General features: G+C 36.0%; 2 protein-coding genes across 4 annotated transcripts in view; one reads left to right on the forward strand and one right to left on the reverse strand.

The window, feature by feature from the left end:
• Window positions 1-3028: 3028 nt before the first annotated feature.
• LOC117316188 (60S ribosomal protein L30) lies at window positions 3029-7159 on the reverse strand. Its single transcript, XM_033870704.1, has 5 exons — window positions 7085-7159; window positions 6916-6961; window positions 6310-6455; window positions 5417-5547; window positions 3029-3134 (listed from the first exon to the last, which is right to left on the reverse strand). The coding sequence occupies exons 2-5, from the start codon at window positions 6934-6936 to the stop codon at window positions 3088-3090; spliced, it is 345 nt and encodes a 114-aa protein (XP_033726595.1). The 5' UTR covers window positions 6937-6961; window positions 7085-7159; the 3' UTR covers window positions 3029-3087.
• A 5-nt stretch (window positions 7160-7164) lies between these two features.
• LOC117316187 (WD repeat-containing protein 35-like) overlaps window positions 7165-25145 on the forward strand; it is a 29183-nt gene continuing 11202 nt past the window's right edge. The window contains exons 1-21 of one of the 3 annotated variants that reach the window (XM_033870701.1): window positions 7165-7285; window positions 8528-8645; window positions 8984-9058; window positions 9473-9565; window positions 9846-9947; window positions 10982-11061; window positions 11390-11470; window positions 11666-11831; window positions 12096-12241; window positions 12455-12580; window positions 13239-13331; window positions 13653-13745; window positions 14134-14330; window positions 15068-15140; window positions 17410-17424; window positions 19565-19618; window positions 20664-20773; window positions 21238-21379; window positions 23447-23515; window positions 24067-24195; window positions 24682-24770. In XM_033870701.1, the coding sequence (XP_033726592.1) occupies window positions 7262-7285; window positions 8528-8645; window positions 8984-9058; window positions 9473-9565; window positions 9846-9947; window positions 10982-11061; window positions 11390-11470; window positions 11666-11831; window positions 12096-12241; window positions 12455-12580; window positions 13239-13331; window positions 13653-13745; window positions 14134-14330; window positions 15068-15140; window positions 17410-17424; window positions 19565-19618; window positions 20664-20773; window positions 21238-21379; window positions 23447-23515; window positions 24067-24195; window positions 24682-24770 (2075 nt within the window). In that variant the 5' untranslated portion in view covers window positions 7165-7261. Of the gene's footprint in view, window positions 7286-8527; window positions 8646-8983; window positions 9059-9472; window positions 9566-9845; window positions 9948-10981; window positions 11062-11389; window positions 11471-11665; window positions 11832-12095; window positions 12242-12454; window positions 12581-13238; window positions 13332-13652; window positions 13746-14133; window positions 14331-15067; window positions 15141-17409; window positions 17425-18145; window positions 18203-19564; window positions 19619-20663; window positions 20774-21237; window positions 21380-23446; window positions 23516-24066; window positions 24196-24681; window positions 24771-25145 lie in introns of all 3 variants that reach the window. The other 2 variants (XM_033870700.1, XM_033870702.1) reach the window with 2 other exon arrangements.

Raw genomic sequence — 25145 nt, forward strand, 5'->3', positions numbered from 1 at the left:
TGAATGTTATAAGAAATCCCACATTATAACTTCACATTATACAGTCGTCTGGACTCAAAGTTATAAACATACAGCGATAAAATATCTTACAGTAGATTTGGCATATCGGGGGAAATCAACGTGACATGGCTTCTTTCAAAATCCTTGGAGCACATCATCCTGTATATAAGTGACAGCTTCAGTATAACCAGTAGGTCATGACTTAACGTCATAAATCACAGGCTTCAGACATCCCTGTGTAAACTATACATATACAGGTACGGCGTGGCCAGGTAAATATTAATATAACACAACAGTTAATGTGTCAACAAATAGCCCGTGTAATCATACAACAGGTAACGTGTTACCAGGTAAACCTTGTTATTTAAAACAGGTAACGTGTTACCAAGTAAACCTTGTTATTATACAACAGGTAAAGTGTTACCAGGTAAACCTTGTTATTATACAACAGGTAACGTGTTACCAGGTAAACCTTGGTATCATACAACAGGTAACGTGTCACCAGGTAAACCTTGCTATTATACAACAGGTAACGTGTTACCAGGTAAACCTTGCTATTATACAACAGGTAACGTGTCACCAGGTAAACCTTGTTATTATACAACAGGTAACGTGTTACCAGGTAAACCTTGTTATTATACAACAGTTAACGTGTTACCAGGTAAACCTTGTTACAGTGTATTATACAACAGGTAACGTGTTACCAGGTAAACCTTGTTATTATACAACAGGTAACGTGTTACCAGGTAAACCTTGTTATTTAAAACAGGTAACGTGTTACCAGGTAAACCTTGTTATCATACAACAGGTAACGTGTTACCAGGTAAACCTTGTTATCATACAACAGGTAACGTGTTACCAGGTAAACCTTGTTATTTAAAACAGGTAACGTGTTACCAGGTAAACCTTGTTATTATACAACAGGTAAAGTGTTACCAGGTAAACCTTGTTATTATACAACAGGTAACGTGTTACCAGGTAAACCTTGGTATCATACAACAGGTAACGTGTCACCAGGTAAACCTTGCTATTATACAACAGGTAACGTGTTACCAGGTAAACCTTGCTATTATACAACAGGTAACGTGTCACCAGGTAAACCTTGTTATTATACAACAGTTAACGTGTTACCAGGTAAACCTTGTTATTATACAACAGTTAACGTGTTACCAGGTAAACCTTGTTACAGTGTATTATACAACAGGTAACGTGTTACCAGGTAAACCTTGTTATTATACAACAGGTAACGTGTTACCAGGTAAACCTTGTTATTATACAACAGGTAACGTGTTACCAGGTAAACCTTGTTATCATACAACAGGTAACGTGTTACCAGGTAAACCTTGTTATCATACAACAGGTAACGTGTAACCAGGTAAACCTTGTTATTATACAACAGGTAACGTGCTACATCAAGGTCATTTAAACACATTTGGTTGTCCATCATCCTAGGATGCTACTAGCCCAATAAAATGAGCCTGGGCCTCTTGGTTATTGAGAAAAAAATGTTTTAAGATTTTGACATATCTGACCCCCGTGACCTTGAAAGTGGGACAAGCTAATTCGTTTCAACAAACTTCATAGGCTTGCATCCAAGCATGCTACTGGCCCAATAGCATGAGCTTAGGTTTCTTGTTATCGAGATGTCATTCTAAGATTTGAACACTTTTGACTAGTTACCTTGAAAGTAGGTCAAGGTCATTGATTTGAACAAACTGTGTAGACCTTCAACCCAGCATACACTAGCCAAATACCATGACCGTGGGTCTCTTGATTATCGAGATGTCGAAAATGTAGATTGTTTAGAATGAATGACACTGGACTAAAGGCGATAGCAATAGATCACTTCTCAGGTGACCTACAAAGTCATAATTCTCTGTAAATGATTCATGCTTCAATGGAGGATCCTATAAATATTTGTTGAGAAACTTTACCTACAATTTGCAAGAATTATTCAGGTGTCATAGCCTATTCTGCAGCCGACAAAATCCAATAACATATGCATTAGCATTCAAAGGGGGATAACTCCTATCAAGTAATACTGCAGCTATGGCAATCCAAGAACCAAAAGCCATCATATTCGTGTAATTAACCATTTCCGATAATTGCACAATAGAAGTCTTTGTTTCAGTTGTATTGGTACTAGACTCCAAATAAATTCATTTCTCAACATTTTTACAATTTACTTGAGTCTTTTTTTCAACTTGTATTGCCAGTATAATTTGGTGAAGATAAAGAGGCACCCCTTTATACATCCTGGATGATGCTGCCTTTCTACTTCTCTGTATTAGAACATTTCTCTGACAAAACCCCATGGACCTTAACGGTCACCTGACCTTTGAAATATTTCAGTCAGGGCCAACATGTCCATATCAATAAGCTGTCAACTCATGCCGATAATGTTAACCAGGTCACCATGAATTCCAATAAAAGTCCCAACAAACAAGTCAAAAATGTGATTTCCCTATATAAACTAAGTAAATTTTACCCCCTTCCCAGGGGCAAATGCAAGACACCAGGGTCACGAAACCACAATTTTTGTAAAGCAACACAAGACACTTCCATCCATGAAGAGCATTTGATTCCACCATATCCGAGAGTAGAGAAGATTTTTGAAGTTTTAGTCAATTTGACATGAGGGAGGGGGAGGAACCATATAATTCAAAATTTTGGTCGACCTTTAACTGAAGCTTTCTGCCAAATTTCATTAAATTTGGTTAAGCGGTTTTAGCGAAGTCGAAAATGTAAATTGTTTATGGATGCAAGACAATAGGCGATAAGAATAGGTCACTTTTATGTCTTATTTAATAAATCGTCAAATCTTAGATAATAAAGCTGGCAATCAACATGAACATTTCACTTCACTGTATGGTTGAAAAAATTTCTCATGGTGTGAATAATCATATTTTCCCCATGCAATCACTCGAAATGTTTCTAAAGTAATTTAATTATGTTTTCACATCAGGAAATACATGATAAAAATTTCAACTACACAGGAAATGGGTCAACTAATGACAAGAAAGAACAATTGTTTTAACCCCCAGTTTAATCATCACATAACGTAACAATAAAATCGAGCGTCCATCTTCACTGCTGTTGTTCTGATGGCATGTTGCGGATAATGTCGGAGTCACCTGTAAACACGAAAATAAAGACAATTAAAACACAGATAGCATGTTTACCAACATCAAGGGAGGCAACACTTTTCCCCTGTAGCTGTTCAATAGAGAAACAACCACATTCCTGAAGCCAAAACCTTGACAATACTATAAGATACAAAACAGAAAATAAGATAAAATAATGACAATGAAACATTTCAAACAATTTTATAACAGATTTTGTTTCAGATTGTCTTAAATGTTTGCCGGTGAATTCATTGCTTTTAGACAATTAAGTGTCATACCTGGCCACACGGCTGATAATTTTTTTTTTTAGAATATACATCATTTCATAACAAGGCATGTTAGAATGTATCTCTTATGATCAGTCGTACTGCTGAAACAGTTTGGGTAGATCAAGGGAGACAATTCTCTCCCACAGGATGAACGTGTTCCCTTGGCTACAAAGCCAGGACACTGCCTGAATCTTGTGGTTATTATAAGTCTGTACAAACATCAGTTTTCACATCAGGATACAAGAACTAGTTTTCTTATTGATTTTATTCTAAGCTAAATTATTTAAATCATAAGAACAATAAAGTCATAGTAAATTGAGCTTTAGGACTATTCCAGTAAAACATCAGGGGTGTAAAAATCCACTTGCCCGATGTCCAAGGCAACCAAAATTGAGTTCGAGCAAGCCAAAAATGTTTGTACACTTGCCCAGGACAAGTAAGATTTTTCTATCTCTAAAATTATTTTTATGTTCGATTTCCTGAATTCTTTGTGATTAGGAATTTATCTGAATGACAGTAGTGTAGAAGTATGCTAAAAGATTTTAAAATAAACAATTAGCAGTTAAATTATCTTTAATTTTTGTTGATAGATCAAATTTTTATATAATTTTTATATGGACTTTTTTTATGTTAGAATGAAACGTACACTGGGGCAAGTAGAAAGTGCATTCAGCCAAGTGGCTTGAATTTTTTTTTACACCCCTGAATATACACCAAAGGACTTTATAAATAAATGAATTCATTGCTTTTAGACAGTTAAGCTGTCATACCTGGCCGATAAAAATTATAGAATATACATTTCATAACAAGGCATGTTGGAATGTATCTTTTATGATCAGTCGCACTGATGAAACAGTTTGGGTAGATCAAGGGAGACAATTCTCTCCCACAGGATGAACGTGTTCCCTTGGCTACAAAGCCAGGACACTGCCTGAATCTTGTGGTTATAATTAGTCTGTACAAACATCAGTTTTCACATCAGGATACAAGAAATAGTTTTCTTATTGATTTTATTCTAAGCTAAATTATTTAAATCATAAGAACAATAAAGTCATAGTAAATTGAGCTTTAGGACTATTCCAGTAAAACATCAGGGGTGTAAAAATCCACTTGCCCGATGTCCCAGGCAACCAAAATTGAGTTCGAGCAAGCCAAACATGTTTATACACTTGCCCAGGACAAGTAAGATTTTTCTATCTCTAAAATTATTTTTATGTTCGATTTCCTGAATTCTTTGTGATTAGGAATTTATCAGAATGACAGAAGTAATGCTAAAAGATATTAAAATAAACAATTAGCAGTTTAATTATCTTTTATTTTCCATGTTGATAGATCAAATTGTTATATAATTTTTTTGATATGGACTTTTTATGTTTTAATGCAACATACACTGGGGCAAGTAGAAATTGCATTCAGCCAAGTGGCTTGAAATTTTTTTAAACCCCTGAATATACACCAAAGGACTTCATAAATAAATTAATTAATTGCTTTTAGACAGTTAGGCTATCATACCTGGTCAATAAAAAATTTATAGAATACGGTATACATCATTCCATAAGGCATGTTGGAATGTATCTCTTATGATCAGTCGCACTGATGAAACAGTTTGTGTAGATCAAGGGAGACAATTCTCTCCCACAGGATGAACGTGTTCCCTTGGCTACAAAGCCAGGACACTGCCTGAATCTTGTGGTTATAATAAGTCTGTACAAACATCAGTTTTCACATCATGATATAAGAACTAGTTTTCTCATTGATTTTATTCTAAATAAAATTTCCTTACATCACAAGAACAATAGGGCTTTAGCGCTATTCCAGTAAAATATGCACCAAAGGACTTTATAATTTAATTCAGAATCTGGTGAGGGACAACATGTGTCCTACTATATGGTACTAGTTAAATTCCCTTCTACTGTTGTTCCAGATCGACAAGCCTCGATTCCTCCTGTCCGGTACATATTTTAAAGGATAAGCCTTAAAGAAGCCAGAACTGATGGTTGGGATTTACAGAATTCATCATACCTGGGTCAGTGATGCTGAGTGTGCAGACTCGGAAGTATTTACCACAGGCAGTTCCCAACTCGATGTTGTTGCCGGAGTAGTGGTGCACGCCAGTCTTTGCCAACATAGCATAGTATTCAATCTCGCTCTTCCTGCCAACAAAAAATATTTACTTCAAAAATCTATAGGGCACAACACTTTTAGATCTTTTGCTTTCAAATTCAAGATCATGTAAAAGTTTTAATTTTTAGTTTTATAATTCACCAATGCTGATGATTTTACAAGAAATATAAATATTTGCACTCTTCTAAACATTCTGGTCTCACCAATCCCCAGTTTCAGGATCAAAGGACGATATCCCATGATCTAGCCATTTTTTTTCAGATAAATCTTTCCTGAGTACACACCGCAATTTAGTTGGTTTCCAAAATGGCCATGTGTGTCAAAACTTGAGACATGTTTAGTACAAACTATGAACCTCAACACCAAGTACAAATTAACATGACCACGTTACCTTGCCTACCATCAATTCATGTGCTCTATGTCACCTGTCCAGAATGATCTTAGATGATCATGAGGTCATAGTTCAAACCTCAGCATTCCGTAGTCCACTTTGTAAGCAGAAAGCAAACCAAGTGTAACAGGTGGATGACTTCATCTTTGCCCGATTTATTCAGACTCCGAAATCACAGATCAAGCAAACCATACGATCACAACATTAAGACATTAATTTAATATACATGTATAAGAGTATAAAACTTTGTCACAAGTTAAACGCTTTAAAACAAACTCTTCAGATGTTTTTAAAAAATACATTATATTTATCTTTATCATGCACTTTTACCAAGTGCTATTTATTTTCTTACCTCCGACAAATTAAGCCTTTTTTTATTGCAATTAGAAATTCAATTTACCTCAGGGGTGGGGTGTTGTTGGCGATGATGACCAGCTTTGCCTTGCCCTGTCGGAGTGTCTTCAGCGTTTGTTTGTAGCCAAGGACATATTTTCCACTCTTCATAACAAGAGCCAATCGAGAGTTGATGTTCTCGATACTCTTCTTCTGCAAGCACACAATTCAACACACTTTTAGGAAAAAGTAATTAAACCATTTCATAAAAGAAAATCTCATTTTAAGAGCACTAATGCAAGTTTTTGTATTTTTCTTTCATATTGCAGTTTTATCAAAAGTATTCAGAATACAGGGTTTCTCCTATGCACGAGTTTTGAACTAGGCTAACAAGTGCAATGGGATTATCTATTCTAAAATTCGAGCCAAAATAATTTCAGCTCGAATCTACCTCTTTTCAACCCAATAGCTATGGCATGAGCACATGCTGGCGCAAGCCCAAAGACGTCTAGTAAATGTACTTAAATTATATTTTTTTCATAAAAAGTACTCAATTTGTTATTTCGCACGTTAACAAAAGTTAATGCCGTTTTTCTGTTTCAAGATCTGCCCTTCATTTGCTTGTATCCCTCCCAGCCATGAGCACACCACGTGGCTCCCGTATGACACTTACGCTTTTTTTCGTTGGAGGCATTTTGAAGTTTTGGGCGAGAAATATCCTGAAATTAAGACATAATATTGATTACATAATCTTTTTAATTCAAAACAAATACAATATCGATTGGTATTTTATCGTAATATATGTTTTAGTGCCAATAAACCATGAGCAATATTTCCCCCACCTTCTCCGCTCGGACGACTGGTGAGAAAAGAACGATCACGTGGTACCGTAGACCGAGTTAACGCTTGTTCTCGCGAGATTCGACATTCCAGCGATGGCGGCGATGTGAAGTTTGCCGACACTGTTCTGAGACTTTTTATAAACACATGTTAAAACAGCAGAAGGAAAAGTTTTAACAATGTTTGTGTACCTAAGTAAAAAGGTATGAGTTGTGTATATTGACAAATGAATCCCGCAAATACCACAGTCAATCAAAGCAATGGCTTGTTACGCCTGGTTGCCAATGAAGCACTTGTTACACTGAAGACACTTTCCTAAACTTATTTGATGGCATTGTTTATTAAGTAGGCCTACATAATAATGTTACTTAATGTACTATTCTTTTTCAGATTTGAAGTTGTTGTCTTTTAAAGACGATTAATGATGGGTTAAAAATCTATATATCAACTGTAGGCCTCCCTGTATTTAATGTTTACTGGTGTTATTTTTATCATTATTATATATCCTAGTTTTATGTTCACAGGGGCCTGATTTTGTTACCGTTTTCGTATATTGTGTTTGAAACGTTTGGAACAGAGGTGTTCGCTTAAGAACTACGAAATGGATCTTGTGATCTTATTTTCGATCACAACAAAAAACCCACAACTGTATAAGTTATTGACAATTATGCGGTGTATACCCATGAAATGCTACAGTACATCTTTAAAGCGACAAAGTAGTTGGTCCTCATTAACCAACTGGTCCTAGGTATAATTCTACCTATTGAGTGCTTAGAGTATTTTAACTATATTGGGGGACTTGGTTAACATTTGGTAAAATGACACCATGCAACCTTCAATATCCAAACGCGCAGAGGCTATTTAACTCGCTGATAGAAAAGAGTTAAACAAGCCTTGCAATTGTAGTAGGAGTGGAAAAATGCACGGCCAGACCAGGGTTTGAACCTCGGACCTCCGAACACTAGCCGAATGCTCAACCGATTGAGCTACCTGGTCGCCGATGATCGACCCGGTCCAGCTCCGCTACACTCTTCCCTCCCTTTTTTGAAGTCTTCGACCCGAAGACCTCACAACCCAGGTTAGGGTATCCCCTTGTCAAGTATTCACCTCACTTGAAACAAGGTTTGGTCACAGGCAGCAAATGTAGTAGGAGTGGAAAAATGCACGGCCAGACCGGGGTTCGAACTCGGGACCTCTGAACACTAGCCAGATGCTCTACCGATTGAGCTACCTGGTCGCCAATGATCGACCCGGTCCAGTTCCGCTACGCAATGATGTTTCATATAAACATGTGCTTTCAATGCTTCACAGGATCAGACAGTGAGATAGATATGTTGTCATCACTCAATTTAATACTGTGGAAGATATCCATAGTTTTAATATTGTCATGGTATATTCAATAAAGATATTCTTTTTTTCTAATCTTGTTGTTATTGCGTTTACAGATTGCCATCCCCAATAACACCAAACTTCGGTGTGTATCATGGAACAGGGACCAGGGATACATTGCATGTGGAGGAGAGGAGGGGCTCCTCAAAGTTCTCAAATTGGAAATACAAACAGGTACAGGATAGTGCAATAATAGTTTATGAGATACCTTCCTGGCATTAGGATTGAATTTATTACCATTTGATCTGTATAAGTGGAGAGTATGAAGAGTATTATATGATATCGGTATATACTTTTTTGTGAATGAGGCTTGTAATAAATATAATCTTCACTTTTTTCATATCAGATTTATAGCTCTTGTTTAAAAATACACCAATGATATAAAACTCAGTTAAATTTCTCAGTTTGATATGATAAACTGGCTTAAATATGCATGTCTCTTTTTCATTAATTCTGATTCAAGAACAAAATCAAAAGGATTTCATCAATAATTGTGTAAATTTTGGTTGCAGGAAAAGATGTGAAGGTGAAGGGTCTTGCAGCCCCAAGTAACCTGTCCATGAACCAGACACTGGAGGGGCATAGTGGTAAGTACATCTGTATATAGTCCCTGTCTTTTTAGTTATACGTCTTCATTTAATATAGATTGGTTCTGAAGATCTAAACAAATGATGTGTTTTTTTAATCTTCAGGCAGCTAAGATTGTTATACTCTTTGTATAAATCATACAGCAAGTAATCAGTTTCAACTTTATGTCAAGCACTTTTTTACATTTTTGGTAATTTTAAGCATAGATCTACTTTAACAGTCAAGATACCCATTTTTCTGAAAGTGTTTGCCATCCCCCATATTTAACTTGAATATGAAAATCTTTCCATATCTATAATAATTATTTATCTTCCAACATTTCAAATGTCTCGGAGTTGAATACATACATGTACAAATTGCCAAAAACAATAAAGATTTCCTGTGACATTGCTCTTTTTCATTTCTTTTAACAGGTGCAGTACAGGTGGTCACTTGGAATGAACACTACCAGAAACTGACCACGAGTGACCAGTACGGCCTCATCATTGTCTGGATGTTGTATAAAGGTAGGTGATCATTAAAAATGATGATCACTCTAGGGCGATTTTTAATTTGGTATTTTGCTGAAATTCCATGCCTTAAGTTATAAGATATGTTACAAAGAAATATTGACATTTGGTTTAGCTCTTCAAAGGTATCAGGTTGCAGAGATAGAAAAACAAAAAGTTGACACTATTTATTTGTCATTTAACACTAACACAGGAACTATTACATCTATTCAGCTACGTACTTTAAACACAGGCTCTTTGCACCTTTTATATCTGTATCCTGTTAATTTCAACACAGGCTCTTGGTACGAGGAGATGATCAACAACAGAAACAAGTCTGTAGTGAGAAGTATGGGTTGGAATGCTGATGGACAGAAAATCTGTATTGTCTACCAAGACGGTAAGTCGGTGTCAATACTACTTCACCGGACCTAGACAGTTAACACTGTCAATGAGAGACAAAACAGGCATTAGACAGGGTCATATAGGTGGTAAACCTGTATCAAATGATAAACTTTTTTGTATTAGACAGTCATGTAGGTGGTAAACCTATATCAAATGATAAACTTTGGTGTATCAAACAGAGTCATGTAGGTGGTAAACCTGTATCAAATGATAAACTTTGTTGTATTATACAGAGTCATGTAGGTGGTAAACCTGTAACTAACTAATGAAAACACAGAAGTTTGTAATAGACAGCAGTCTGTTTAATTTGATGAATAATCAAGACAATCTAAACATCTGATCAAGGTATCCTTGAATATTTTAATAAAATTCATTCCACTCGCTGTTTAGGATTATGTTCCAGTGTAGTCATTAAAAATGCTCCTTTTGATCACATCAAAATGTAGGTAGAAGGTCCAGTTAGCTGAGTAAAAATAATATTGATAATGTAGAATATTCATAAAATAATAACAAATATTGGTTGATTGTTAGATAAAGAAAAAGATGTATTCCAGATACACATTACACACGTCATAAGAAAACCTTATTTTGATAAACTGTAATTGACCTTTAATAGATAATCAGGTTTTTAGCAAAATGAAAGCAAAAGAAGTTTTTAAGGAAATATTTGTGTAAATTTTATTTTAGGGGCTGTGATTGTTGGATCTGTTGATGGTAACATGATTTATGTAAATTTTATTTTAGGTGCTGTGATTGTTGGATCTGTTGATGGTAACAGGATTTGTGTAAATTTGATTTTAGGTGCTGTGATTGTTGGATCTGTTGATGGTAACAGGATTTGTGTAAATTTGATTTTAGGGGCTGTGATTGTTGGATCTGTTGATGGTAACAGGATTTGTGTAAATTTGATTTTAGGGGCTGTGATTGTTGGATCTGTTGATGGTAACAGGATTTGTGTAAATTTGATTTTAGGGGCTGTGATTGTTGGATCTGTTGATGGTAACAGGATTTGTGTAAATTTTATTTTAGGGGCTGTGATTGTTGGATCTGTTGATGGTAACAGGATTTGGGGCAAGGAACTGAGGGGCCAGGAGCTTAACCATGTTGAGGTAGATATAATGAGAATTTATTACAAGTTGTTAGAATGATTGACAATCTGTGGCTTTGAATGTAAACATTATCTAGTTTTAATATTCATCAATTTCATAATGAATTTAAATATATATTATTCTTTTTTTTTTCAAAGTTATTGAATTGTGATATTTTATGTATAAATTTATTAGCGTGAGTGACTTAAGCATGTGATTTATAAGTTACAATTAATAGTCATATTAGCCTTTCTGGTCTCTATAATCTATAATCCATGAAATATTCTAAGTTTTCAAATATTATACAATACTAACCCTGTCAATTATTTATATTAATGTTGATTTGTAGTGGTCGCCAGATGGAAAGTTTATCCTGTTCGGAATGGCCAATGGGGAAGTTCATGTTTACGACAACACCGGTAACTTCATCGTAAGTCTGCCGTCATTTCATTCTATAAAATGTAATATGAATTAATCTAACCCATAACTTGTTTCTTTGTTTAATAAACAAAACACATGGTGAAGTAACCTCATCTTATTACTTGTAGTCAAAGGTCTAAATCTACTGTGTCCAGATTTTAGCAGAGTTTTTGTTTAGCCTAATGTTGTATGCCATTGTTTACAGTCTAAGGTCCAAATCTACTGTCTGTCGGGAGTAAACGGAGCAATCCACATCGCTGGTCTCCAGTGGTACAATGGTAACCATGGATACATTGAGCCTAACTGTCCATCGCTGGCTATCTGCTTTGACACTGGACGTTGTCAGATCATGCGATCGGAGACTGATGAAAGTAAGTAAAATGTGAATGTGTGTGGTAACTATAGCACAACCAACAACAACTGATATAATACTGGTTAATGAATACAGTCTTATGTACATCTTGGGGGGGGGGGGGGGGGGTTGTTCCTTCAAAACAGGTACAAAATGTTGTTAAAAGGTGTACAGTTGTCCTGGTATTAATCCCATGATGGTAAAATAGTTGTCAGGTTTGGTGATCAAGTCCGGCCCTCTGAGCCCTGGACCAGTACTTGACAGTCAGATATTGATGTTGTAGGCCCCGTCCTGATAGACACAGGGATGACAGTCGCCAAGATTGCCTGGAACCATACCGGTGCTGTCATGGCAGTGGCTGGATCACAGAGGACAGTCGGCCAAGACAAAGACATTAATGTCGTACAGTTTTACTCACCGTTTGGTGAGGTAAGTTTGATATCATATCATTTTAAGGACCCTATAATTACGCAGTACTTTGTGGTGTAATTTTGTACCTTTTTTGGAGAAAGGTTTTAATTAAAGAAGTTGCATAGCTCTAATTTTCAAATCTGAAAAAAAAACACTGAAAGGAGATAGTTACCGAATCCTATGAGATCTTGGAGTTTTCTGTTAGTTTTATTTAAATTCATTCTTTTACAGCATCTACGTACCCTGAAGGTTCCAGGGAAAACCATGTATTCATGTTCCTGGGAGGGAGGCAGTTTGAGGATCGCTCTGGCAGTTGACAGCTTTATTTACTTTGCCAACATCCGACCTGACTACAAGGTAAACATTCCTCTGTTGTTTACATCCGACCTGACTACAAGGTTAACATCCCTCTGTTTGTTGTTTTTTAGCTTCTCGGCAATCCCAAATCTAACAACTAAAACTTACCTACTCAGTAATATCAACTGCAACGACTTACCTGGTATATAACTAGATGTACTCGGTAATCTCAAATGACAGACAACTCAGTTCTCTACTTTAATTTTCTACTCACAATGGCTAAATATAAACTAAAAACAGATTTTACTCAATATGATGAATACTGATAAACACTGAAGATAATTACTGTGATGAAGAGGACAGCTAGATTTCCCGGAAAACTCCGTAAAAAACATCCATTTAGTTCTACTCTGTATTAGTAGTTACGATGAGTATTTATAGATGTCACCTACTGAGATGAAATTTCAAAATTGGTTTAATTTTTAGGTCAAATCCATTTGATTTTATGATTGTGCATGGATACTTAAAAAAAGGTTAAACATACATAAGTCATTGATTGAACTAATATAACATGTTTCCCTGATTGAACTATATAACATGTTTCACTGATTGAACTATATAACATGTTTCACTGATTGAACTATATAACATGTTTCACTGATTGAACTATATAACATGTTTCACTGATTGAACTTTATAACATGTTTCCTTTTTTCAGTGGGGCTACTGTTCCAACACGGTGGTTTACTCGTTCAGTAAACCTGAGCGGATTGAACATTGCGTCATCTTCTGGGACACAAAGAATGGAGAGGTACGCTGCAACAGAAATGGTCCATGTCATAATGTTACATTAGTTATAGTTTGTCTGAAGTCTTGTGTATAAACTGTAGAAGAAATGAATTTAATGGAAAGTCATTTTTTTTAACCAGTGCAGATATTGTCATAGTTTATAATCATATTGAAAACAAATACACAGTCACATTACACACTGGGAAAGTTAGGTGGATAATGGTTTTCTACTCTGTCCATCCTTACAGTGAATTCCCTCTGGCCAATAAAGGATTCTACGAATTGTTACGAGGATGATGCACTGTAAACAGTAATAACTATAAAGCCATTTTACATTTAACAGAAATATGTGAAGTATGTGAGGAATCTCATTGCTATCACTGCATGTGGAGACTACTGTTGCCTAGCAACGAAGGCTGACGAGGTTGTTGGACAGGTAAGTTATCATAACAGAGAGGTAAATAAACTGTAATCTCGTTCTTTTTACTGGTTTCATTCTTGAACATAATTCTTACCAATTTGTATAATATGTTTATTTGACAAAAGGCAAATTTACAGAATTTTTTTCTACAGTTTCTGAATACCCAAAATGATTTAAGAAAAAAAAAAGTGTTATAATTCTGTTTTTGGAATTACTTTTCCAAAACAAATTACATAAATGTGCATACCGGGGTGGACTATCTTTTTTCTGTAGTACATGTATTGTGTAACTCTATCAGAACCCCTCTGGACAGTACATTTAATGTCTTATTTACAGTATGTCGTGATGCTGTGTAACTCTATCGGAACCCCTCTGGACAGTACATTTAATGTTTTATTTACAGTATGTCTTGGTGCTGTGTAACTCTATCGGAACTCCTCTTGACTCTAAGTATGTTGAGATCGACCCTGTCTACCTTAACATGACAAAGACACACATAGTCGCAGCATCCAAGGAAGCCATCTACACTTGGCAGTTTAAAAATCCAAAAAAGCTTTCTACACTAGAGGTCGCCGGTAGAAGACGAACAGGAACAGAAAGGTCAGCAAACGTTTTAACGTTAGAGGAAGTTAAAAATAAAAAAAATAATATCTTACACCATGTTTCATTTATACAGTACATTACAATAGTTGTGTTTACTGTGAAGTATTTTCCAGTGATTCATATTTTGATGTTTAATTAAATGAATCATAAGTTTGAGGTAGCATTTTTTCCCAGAAATTATTGTATGAAGAATAAGACTAATTACTGAATCTATTTTTATGGTGTCTTGTACTGATTTTTTCTGTCCTTGAAATATATATAAGGAACAACACGAAAATGGGCACTTTTTCATGACTAGTGTCATTAATTTTTCACACCATTAAAGAATTCTCACATCTTTTTAAAGTATCAGACTGTATTTCTGTAGTATTTAATGTTACAATATTACATTTTTTTTTCTGGGGACTTTTAGACCTGGGGAAGGACCCAATTCCCAATCAAGACTTCTTATATTGTAATTCAAAATAATTCAGTTAACTTCTAAAAATTGCACCTAAATGATCAACGTTATTCCCAATTATGAATACATATACCGAAAAATCATCATCCCAAAATGACATGTTAAAACTGCCCTGTGTACAGCAATTTTATTATTACCATCACAGTATGCCAGCATATTTACAATAGTTACTAGCACAAGAACTGAGGAAGCCCGACTCCATATAGAAGGAAACTCAGGCTAGTTTACAGTACTCATTGATAATGTATTGATAACAGGTTTGATATGTTTGTAGACTCTACCATATTGATGACCAACCGACGGGATCAGCTGCACAAGAGGAAGTGGACTTCAGCAAGGCCTACAATGTAAGACAGTAATACTGCTGGGGTCATAACAATGTATTTATGGGGAGTATTGGTCATAATAGTGTATTTATGGGGAGTAACGGTCATAATAGTGTATTTATGGGGAGAAGCGGTCATAATAGTGTATTTATGGGGAGTAGCGGTCATAATAGTGTATTTATGGGGAGTAGTGGTCATAATAGTGTATTTATGGGGAGTAGTGGTCATAATAGTGTATTTATGGGGAGTAACGGTCATAATAGTGTATTTATGGGGAGTAGTGGTCATAATAGTGTATTTATGGGAGTAGCGGTCATAATAGTGTATTTATGGGGAGTAGTGGTCATAATAGTGTATTTATGGGGAGTAACGGTCATAATAGTGTATTTATGGGGAGTAACGGTCATAATAGTGTATTTATGGGGAGTAGTGGTCATAATAGTGTATTTTTGGAGAGTAACGGTCATAATAGTGTATTTATGGGGAGTAGTGGTTATAATAGTGTATTTATGGGGAGTAGTGGTCATAATAGTGTATTTATGGGGAGTAGTGGTCATAATAGTGTATTTATGGGGAGTAGTGGTCATAATAGTGTATTTATGGGAGTAGTGGTCATAATAGTGTATTTATGGGGAGTAGTGGTCATAATAGTGTATTTATGGGGAGTAGTGGTCATAATAGTGTATTTATGGGGAGTAGTGGTCATAATAGTGTATTTATGGGGAGTAGTGGTCATAATAGTGTATTTATGGGGAGTAGTGGTCATAATAGTGTATTTATGGGGAGTAGTGGTCATAATAGTGTATTTATGGGGAGTAGTGGTCATAATAGTGTATTTATGGGGAGTAACGGTCATAATAGTGTATTTATGGGGAGTAGCGGTCATAATAGTGTATTTATGGGGAGTAACGGTCATAATAGTGTATTTATGGGGAGTAGTGGTCATAATAGTGTATTTATGGGGAGTAGCGGTCATAATAGTGTATTTATGGGGAGTAACGGTCATAATAGTGTATTTATGGGGAGTAGTGGTCATAATAGTGTATTTATGGGGAGTAGTGGTCATAATAGTGTATTTATGGGGAGTAGTGGTCATAATAGTGTATTTATGGGGAGTAGTGGTCATAATAGTGTATTTATGGGGAGTAGTGGTCATAATAGTGTATTTATGGGGAGTAGTGGTCATAATAGTGTATTTATGGGAGTAGTGGTCATAATAGTGTATTTATGGGGAGTAGTGGTCATAATAGTGTATTTATGGGGAGTAGTGGTCATAATAGTGTATTTATGGGGAGTAGTGGTCATAATAGTGTATTTATGGGGAGTAGTGTCATAATAGTGTATTTATGGGGAGTAGTGGTCATAATAGTGTATTTATGGGGAGTAGTGGTCATAATAGTGTATTTATGGGGAGTAGTGGTCATAATAGTGTATTTATGGGGAGTAGTGGTCATAATAGTGTATTTATGGGGAGTAGTGGTCATAATAGTGTATTATGGGGAGTAACGGTCATAATAGTGTATTTATGGGGAGTAGTGGTCATAATAGTGTATTTATGGGGAGTAGTGGTCATAATAGTGTATTTATGGGGAGTAGTGGTCATTATAGTGTATTTATGGGGAGTAACTGTCATAATAGTGTATTTATGGGGAGTAGTGGTCATAATAGTGTATCTATGGGGAGTAGTGGTCATAATAGTGTATCTATGGGGAGTAACTGTCATAATAGTGTATTTATGGGGAGTAGTGGTCATAATAGTGTATCTATGGGGAGTAGTGGTCATTATAGTGTATCTATGGGGAGTAACGGTCATAATAGTGTATTTATGGGGAGTAGTGGTCATAATAGTGTATTTATGGGGAGTAGTGGTCATAATAGTGTATTTTTGGGGAGTAGCGGTCATAATAGTGTATTTATGGGGAGTAACGGTCATAATAGTGTATTTATTGGGAGTTCAGTTGTAAGTTATTAGTCTTCATAATAATGTTGGAAAATTATAAAAACTTATTATTAACTTCCATATACATCTGTATTCATGTGAATGTTTCTCATAATAAGTATAGTTTTTAATGAAAAGGTTTTATGAGTTAAAAAGAAAACGTGAAGAATTGATCATATCAGTTGTAATTTTGCTGTTCCCTTCAGTGAGTGACCTATGTAGACGAGGCAGTATTGTTTAACACAACAGGGTCGAGTCCTACAGACATGTGTACCATTATGATCCATGTAGAATTAATTATCAAATGTAGATTAATGTTTTCATAACATGTCTTTGTTTTACTGCTAACAGCGTAGTGGAAAACAGGTACTTTGTAGTATAGACCCCATTAATTTCTAGGCTCTATATTCCTAAGTGTCACTCACTTTCCTGCATGTTACTTTGTTTACGGATATTTAGTTGCTTTTCCCTCAGAATCAACATTTTGTTTAATTAGTTCACAGATATACTCACCAAACTATACACATAACAAGAAATCTCTTTTTCATCTTGTATGTATATATACTTATGAAGTCTAATCTAATTGGTAACAGTTTGTCGGTTATGTTGTCATTAGAAGGCAACAGGTCACAAACTGAAAAGTGAATTTTAGGTAAATCTAGAGGAATGGTTTATCAAAAAGCCTCCCCTCTCTCCCCCCCCCCCCCCCCCCCCCCCCCTTTCACTGTAGATTTTCATATAGTGTTTATTTTCAGTTCTATCTCCACCTTGTCTCACTCATGTTCACATGATCAGTAGTATTGTGCCCATTACTCTCCAATACTTGTTTCACATGGTTATATTTTGTTTTACTGATATTCTTCAAATTCCTTTTTATAAGGATTATAAATCTGACATAACAGCATGACATTCTTTGACTCTGTACTTGTATTCTCCTCCAAAACAACACGGCTGCTATCAATTATAATCAGTATTACAGATCACCACTAATACACTATTCACCAGATATCACTGTAGTATTTACATTGTCTACCTTTACTCCAGCTCAACGTATCACGTTGTTTATTCACAATCTGTCAATTTTCAGAAATATTTTGTTCACACTATTCCTCCGAGACAAACACACGACAATAAGAGGCCGCCTGTGAGTGACTGGTTGATTGGCATCTCTATAGAGTTACCAATCTATTTCCTATTAATGGAATGCTGACTTTGTTGATATTTTTTTACATTTTATTTCTGTTTTTTTTTTAATTTTGAATTAAGGAATGTTTTGTTATTGTTTTTTAGACTTGATGATTCCAGTTGAATGTCGTGTTACTACATTCTGTTTTACATGTATTATTAATTATTTTTTATGCCCATCGAAATCCAACGGTCGTATTATGGTATAGCGTCTCAATCAATCCGTCCAGTCTAAGTTTGGGTTCAAGTTTCTACAGTGGTCTACTGTTTAATCAGATCATGTGTTAATGTGAGGGGTCAAATAACAATAATTTGAATTTTATTTGGGAAAAGGATTAATATTTTCTGAAATTTCTTTAAGTGTTTGAGGCAATATGGATTTAATTTATGGCAATGGTTTATATTCTTCTTTTCTTTTTTTTTTTTTTTTAGTTTTTCTTGCTCATTTTGGACTTCACTTTTTTTGGACAATTATTACTAAGCCCGAAAGTACTTCAAATTTCGATCAAACAAAATCATTGGATAGCATCAGACGGGCATATTATGCATCCGTTTGCAGTTCTCTTGATACTCATGTTTCATACCGTTTGTTTACCACTAATATTGTTCCAATGTAAATGTATTTGATTCTATTCTAAAATATAACACATACAGTATTTTCTCTCCCTGTCAGCCAGATTATGATTTTCATACCGAGTGTGAATGGCTGTCCCTAAACTCATGGTAAAACTTATTGTTTCTGAGTCAATAACAGTTTAAGAATGCAATACTCATTTTTGTTTTGATCTTTTTTTAGTCTAACCTAACATTGATGTAAAACAAAATTGTAATTATTTGAAATTTCTGACATGTTAGACAGGAGTCTATAGGGTAGTAGGTTTTTTTGAAGGTTTTTTTTTTTAACTTTAGACAATTTCTGTCAAAATAGACACAGGCACGTTATGTTCGTTCTCTGGTTCAATTTACATTTGTTGTCATAATTTATAAACAAACTGAAATTTTAAATCAAGCGGTTGTAGATAAAAGATTTTATATGAATGTCACATAGCAGGGTTGATCTTTACACTTATCTCTTGTATCGTTTGTGTTGTGAAATAAATGTCAGTTGGTACTTTTGACCTGCTGTGGTCAGTTGCTATTTTTGACCTGCTGTGGTCAGTTGCTACTTTTGACCTGCTGTGTAGTGGAGACAACTTTGGTAGTTATCTCTAACTTCATGTTTCTAACAACTTGACAATAATCGTGACCTGGTTACTGTATTTATGTACCATATTTGGTTAATAGACTTTATAGCCATTAATTATTTATTTTGTTTTTCCAGTCAACAGACGACCCTATATGTGCAGTCTGTGCTTCAGACAAAACTCTGATAGTGGTAAGTTGTCTAACCAACATACATTGATAATACAATGTACATACTACTAAGATAATATGTTGATATCTTCCATCTAGGATTCAGGAATTACTTCTTATTTTAGAATTTTTAAATACAGGAATTTCTAAACAGAAGGCTTGGCTCAGAGGTCATAAGATAATGAGTTTAGCAGGCAAATAAAAACATGTATTTTATGTAATCTTACTTTAATATAGATAATTGTCACAAAAACAAGATCTATCAGACAATAAGTGTTGTGAGTTCTATATTCTACTCTACATGGATAGTAAAACAGATCTAGATTGATCCGAAGATATCTGATTTGATAGTGGCCATATATGTGTTGTATGTTTGGATTAGTTTATAGATAAACCCCTAATGAAGTGATGTAGTAAAATGTAGGTTAAATATTGTCAGGGCTGTAATAATTCTCTTCAGGTTTGTCATTACCAGCAATGTAAAACTGTAATTATAATGGTGTATTGTCCCCAGTATATCCCCAGTAAGACTTGGTGTGTTCTTTATTTTTCCTTTATTTTTATCTCTGAAATACAATTACCATTCATACTTTTATATTAATAATGAGTTTGATATATGCATGGGTGATTAGAATTTAATGAACTAGACATGTCTAAGAGTGAATTGACTGAGAAAAGCTGTACATTACAAGTTCAAGCGTCACAATTAAGAAAACCTCTGTTTGGTTAGCACAAACCTAAGATCCAAACTTGATTCGCATACTCAATATGTGGTCTAATCAAAGCTGTGTACAACAACATAAAACTATCCAGACTCATGTGTTCTCTTGTTCTCTGTTATATGATGTAATGGTGTATATCTTACCAGGGTTCACCCTGGACCCAAAAATCATGGGCCATTTTGACAAGATTTCAGAAATTGTTTGGGCCAAAACATAGAAAATTGAAGAAATCTGTGAATTTTTGGAGGGCCATTTTGGAAAATATAGGGCAAATGGCCCCCTCCAAGTTATCCCTGCATTACAGTAGGTTTATATTGTCATTCTCAATTAATATTTGTTCTGCAGGGTCGAGAATCAGGAACTGTGAATAGGTACTCCATGCCTATGTTATCACTGACTCACAAATATGCCCTCAATTACCGTCCGCATCAATTCGCCCTCAACTGTACATCTAGGTGAGTACCTACACTAGATCGTGTTTGAGTAACATCTAGGTGGAAGTTTTCTTGACCTGTACAATTAATGATAATCAGATATTTATCTCAGAATATATATTACAATGTATCCCTCAATGTGCATTTTCAAGGTCAGATGATACACAACAAAAACTAGTTTTACAAGTCACATGGGATTATTTGCTCTTCCTCAAACTTGTATTTTGACAGGTATTTGTATGGTTTAATTAGGTCGGATTGAATATACATATAATATATGTACACCAGTAGAAATACTTTAATCTTTTAATGGCCTCCTACTCCTCCCTATTTTATTTCAGAATAGACTTATAGATTAAAAATGTGAAACTTATATTCATTCTCGAACTACAAATATGACAACCCCCTTCACTGTTGTTACACTGATAAATGGTTGTAAGAAATCTTTATGACTTTGATTTATATTTTTTTCCATTGATTGACAGTCGCCTGGCCATCATTGACATCAGCGGAGTGTTGACCTTCTTTGACCTTGACACAAGAATAACTGATACGGATGGAAAGGAAAGCATCGGGGAGCAACTCAAGTTTGAACGCAAAGATGTATGGGACATGAAGTGGGCCGAGGTAAACTGCTATTAGTATGTAGAGAGTATTTTGGCCGGGTGAGGTACCAGAGAGTATACTTGGCCAGGTGTGGCCAGGTGAGGTACAAGAGAGTTTACATGGCCAGGTGTGGTACAGGAGAGTATACTTGGCCAGGTGAGGTACAAGAGAGTATACTTGGTCAGGTGAGGTACCAGAGAGTATACTTAGCCAGGTGAGGTACAAGAGAGTATACTTGGTCAGGTGTGGTACAGGAGAGTATACTTGGTCAGGTGTGGTACAAGAGAGTATACTTAGCCAGGTGAGGTACCAGAGAGTATACTTGGCCAGGTGAGGTACCAGAGAGTATACTTGGCCAGGTGTGGTACAGGAGAGTATACTTGGCCAGGTGAGGTACAAGAGAGTATACTTGGCCAGGTGAGGTACCAGAGAGTATACTTGGCCAGGTGAGGTACCAGAGAGTATACTTGGCCAGGTGAGGTACTAGAGAGTATACTTAGCCAGGTGAGGTACAAGAGAGTATACTTGGTCAGGTGTGGTACAGGAGAGTATACTTGGTCAGGTGTGGTACAAGAGAGTATACTTGGCCAGGTGAGGTACCAGAGAGTATACTTGGCCAGGTGAGGTACTAGAGAGTATACTTAGCTAGGTGAAGTACAGGAGAGTATACTTGGTCAGGTGAGGTACAGGAGAGTATACTTGGTCAGGTGAGGTACAAGAGAGTATACTTGGTCAGGTGAGGTACAAGAGAGTATACTTGGCCAGGTGAGGTACAGGAGAGTATACTTGGCCAGGTGAGGTACAAGAGAGTATACTTGGTCAGGTGAGGTACAGGAGAGTATACTTGGTCAGGTGAGGTACAAGAGAGTATACTAAGCTAGGTGAGGTACCAGAGAGTATACTTGGCCAGGTGAGGTACAGGAGAGTATACTTGGCCAGGTGAGGTACAAGAGAGTATACTTGGCCAGGTGAGGTACAAGAGAGTATACTTGGTCAGGTGAGGTACAGGAGAGTATACTTGGTCAGGTGAGGTACAAGAGAGTATACTAAGCTAGGTGAGGTACCAGAGAGTATACTTGGCCAGGTGAGGTACAAGAGAGTATACTTGGCCAGGTGAGGTACAAGAGAGTATACTTAGCCAGGTGAAGTACAGGAGAGTATACTTGGTCAGGTGAGGTACAAGAGAGTATACTTGGCCAGGTAAGGTACAAGAGAGTATACTTGGCCAGGTGAGGTACAGGAGAGTATACTTGGCCAGGTGAGGTTCAAGAGAGTATACTTAGCCAGGTGAGGTTCAAGAGAGTATACTTGGCCAGGTGTGGTACAAGAGAGTTTACTTGGCCAGGTGAGGTACCAGAGAGTAAACTTGGCCAGGCGCGGTACCAGAGAGTATACTTGGCCAGGTGAGGTACAAGAGGGTATACTTGGCCAGGTGAGGTACGAGAGGGTATACTTGGTCAGGTGAGGTATGAGAGAGTATACTTGGCCAGGTGAGGTACAAGAGAGTATACTTGGTCAGGTGTGGTACCAGAGAGTATACTTGGCCAGGTGTGGGCCAGGTGAGGTAAGAGATAGTATACTTGGCCAGGTGAGGTACAAGAGAGCATACTTGGCCAGGTGAGGTACAAGAGAGTATACTTGGCCAGGTGAGGTACAAGAGAGTATACTTGGCAAGGTGTGTTACGAGAGAGTATACTTGGCCAGGTGAGGTACAAGAGAGCATACTTGGCCAGGTGAGGTACAAGAGAGTATACATGGCCAGGTGTGGGCCGGATGAGGTACCACTGCATTAAGTTTCTACATAGCTGAATTGTGACTTGACATTATTTCAGAAACACATTCAAAGTACAAATTGCCATTTTTTCAGAAACACATTCAAAGTACATTTGATTTTTTACCTTTATGATATAGAAATGACAATTAAGATAAAGTCCCCTTTCTCTTGTTATAGTTTTAATTTAGAAGTCAAGTTTGAAAACTTTCAAAATATTTATAAATTCAAGCTATTCTCTTATCTCAAGTCTATTATTGCTACTTTATAACAACAGAAAAGTTTACGAGCCATAAAATGCTTTCATTGTTCTCCAGGACAATCCAGAGTTGTTTGCTATGATGGAGAAGACAAGAATGTACATCTTCAGAAATCTCGACCCTGAGGTAAGACATGTTCTCCAAAAGTCTAAACTTACAAGTCTTGACTCACAGGTCTAAACTCTGGTCTAAATTCAGAAATTTAATATCTCACAAATCTCAACTCACAAGTCTAAACTCATAGTCTAAATTCGTAAGACTAGTCTTAACTCAAAAGTCTTGAATCATGTTCAAACTTACAAGTCTAAAGTCACTGACAATGAGCCTGTATAGTCACAGTCATTTGGATAAATAATAAATAGTCTTTTAAAACAGTCAAAATAAGTTATATAAGATGAAATGATAAAAAGTTATAAAATCAGAGTCTTTTAACAATTAAAGAAAACTTTGAAAAAAAAAAATTGTGAAAATGGGACCTAGATTAGAATATCCATATAAGGGTAGAGAAATGTAAAGTTAAAATTAACCTTGTTGATGGTATCTAGTGACTATTGAACATTTAACTACCTATTAATGAGCATTCAACTATTGTTTAATGAGCTTTTTACTATCTACTGTGTCATATGACCTAATACTTTTAACAGTCTATATAATTACCGTTATACTGGTGTTTTCAGGAACCAATCCTGAGCAGTGGTTACATCTGTCAGTTTAATGACCTAACTATCAAGTCTGTACTACTGGACGAGATCATGAAGGACCCTGAGAATCCCACCAAGGACAGTATGGCCGAGATGGAGATCAAGGTGAGGGTCACACGAAGGTCATGGGAAGGTCAAACTAAGGTCAATCTGGAGATCTTTATTTCTTGCTGACTGTTTCACTTTTTCAGACATGAGAATTTACAGATAACAGTCTAAATTCAGACTTTTTTTTCATGTTGGCTGTAATGTTAATTTTAATATTTCATCACAAAAAACACACTACAAATTGGGATTCCAGACATTTAGCTACTCACATTCCTACTTTTTACAGACTACAGTCTACCTTTAGATGAAGGCTCTCCATGTTTTCACTTATTAACATGTATTTGTGCTTATTTTTTCTGTTAAACTCCTATATAAGGTAAATGTCAGCTAGGTCATTGTTTCTTAAAGTCAAGCTGAAAGTTGTTGTCAAGGAGAGAGGCTACATAGTCAGGTAAATAGTGAGCCCTTACTGACCTGTTAATGTCCTTAAAAAATAACTTCCTCTGATATAAATGACAAGCTGGTGTTCATTTTCATCCACAGTCTCTGAGAGACACTAGGGACCTGTTGGAGAAAGTTGGGATCGCTGACGCTCAGCAGTTCATCGAGGACAACCCACACCCTAGATTATGGTAAGGTTCTTAATTGTGAGATACTAGAACTTTGTGGAAAGTTCTGAAAACAAATCTGGTGTAAGTAAAATAGCAGATACAGCCTTTTGTTTATAAAAAATATTGTAGGGGAGGTAACTAAAATTTTGTCATCTTAAGTTTGTGTTGCAGTGACATTTGTATACTGTCTTGTTGAGCATTACTATTAATATTACAATATCTATGTATACAGTCCATTATTCTACCTTGGGTGGGGGGGGGCTTATATAGGTGTAAATAATATTATACTATCTATGTATACAGTCCATTATTCTACCCTGGGGGGGGGGGGGGGGGGGGGGGGGGGCTGCTTATATAGGTGTTAATAATATTATACTATCTATGTATACAGTCCAT

This window comes from Pecten maximus, chromosome 18 (genome assembly GCF_902652985.1).
Source record: "Pecten maximus chromosome 18, xPecMax1.1, whole genome shotgun sequence".
In the NCBI taxonomy this organism is placed as follows: domain Eukaryota; kingdom Metazoa; phylum Mollusca; class Bivalvia; order Pectinida; family Pectinidae; genus Pecten; species Pecten maximus.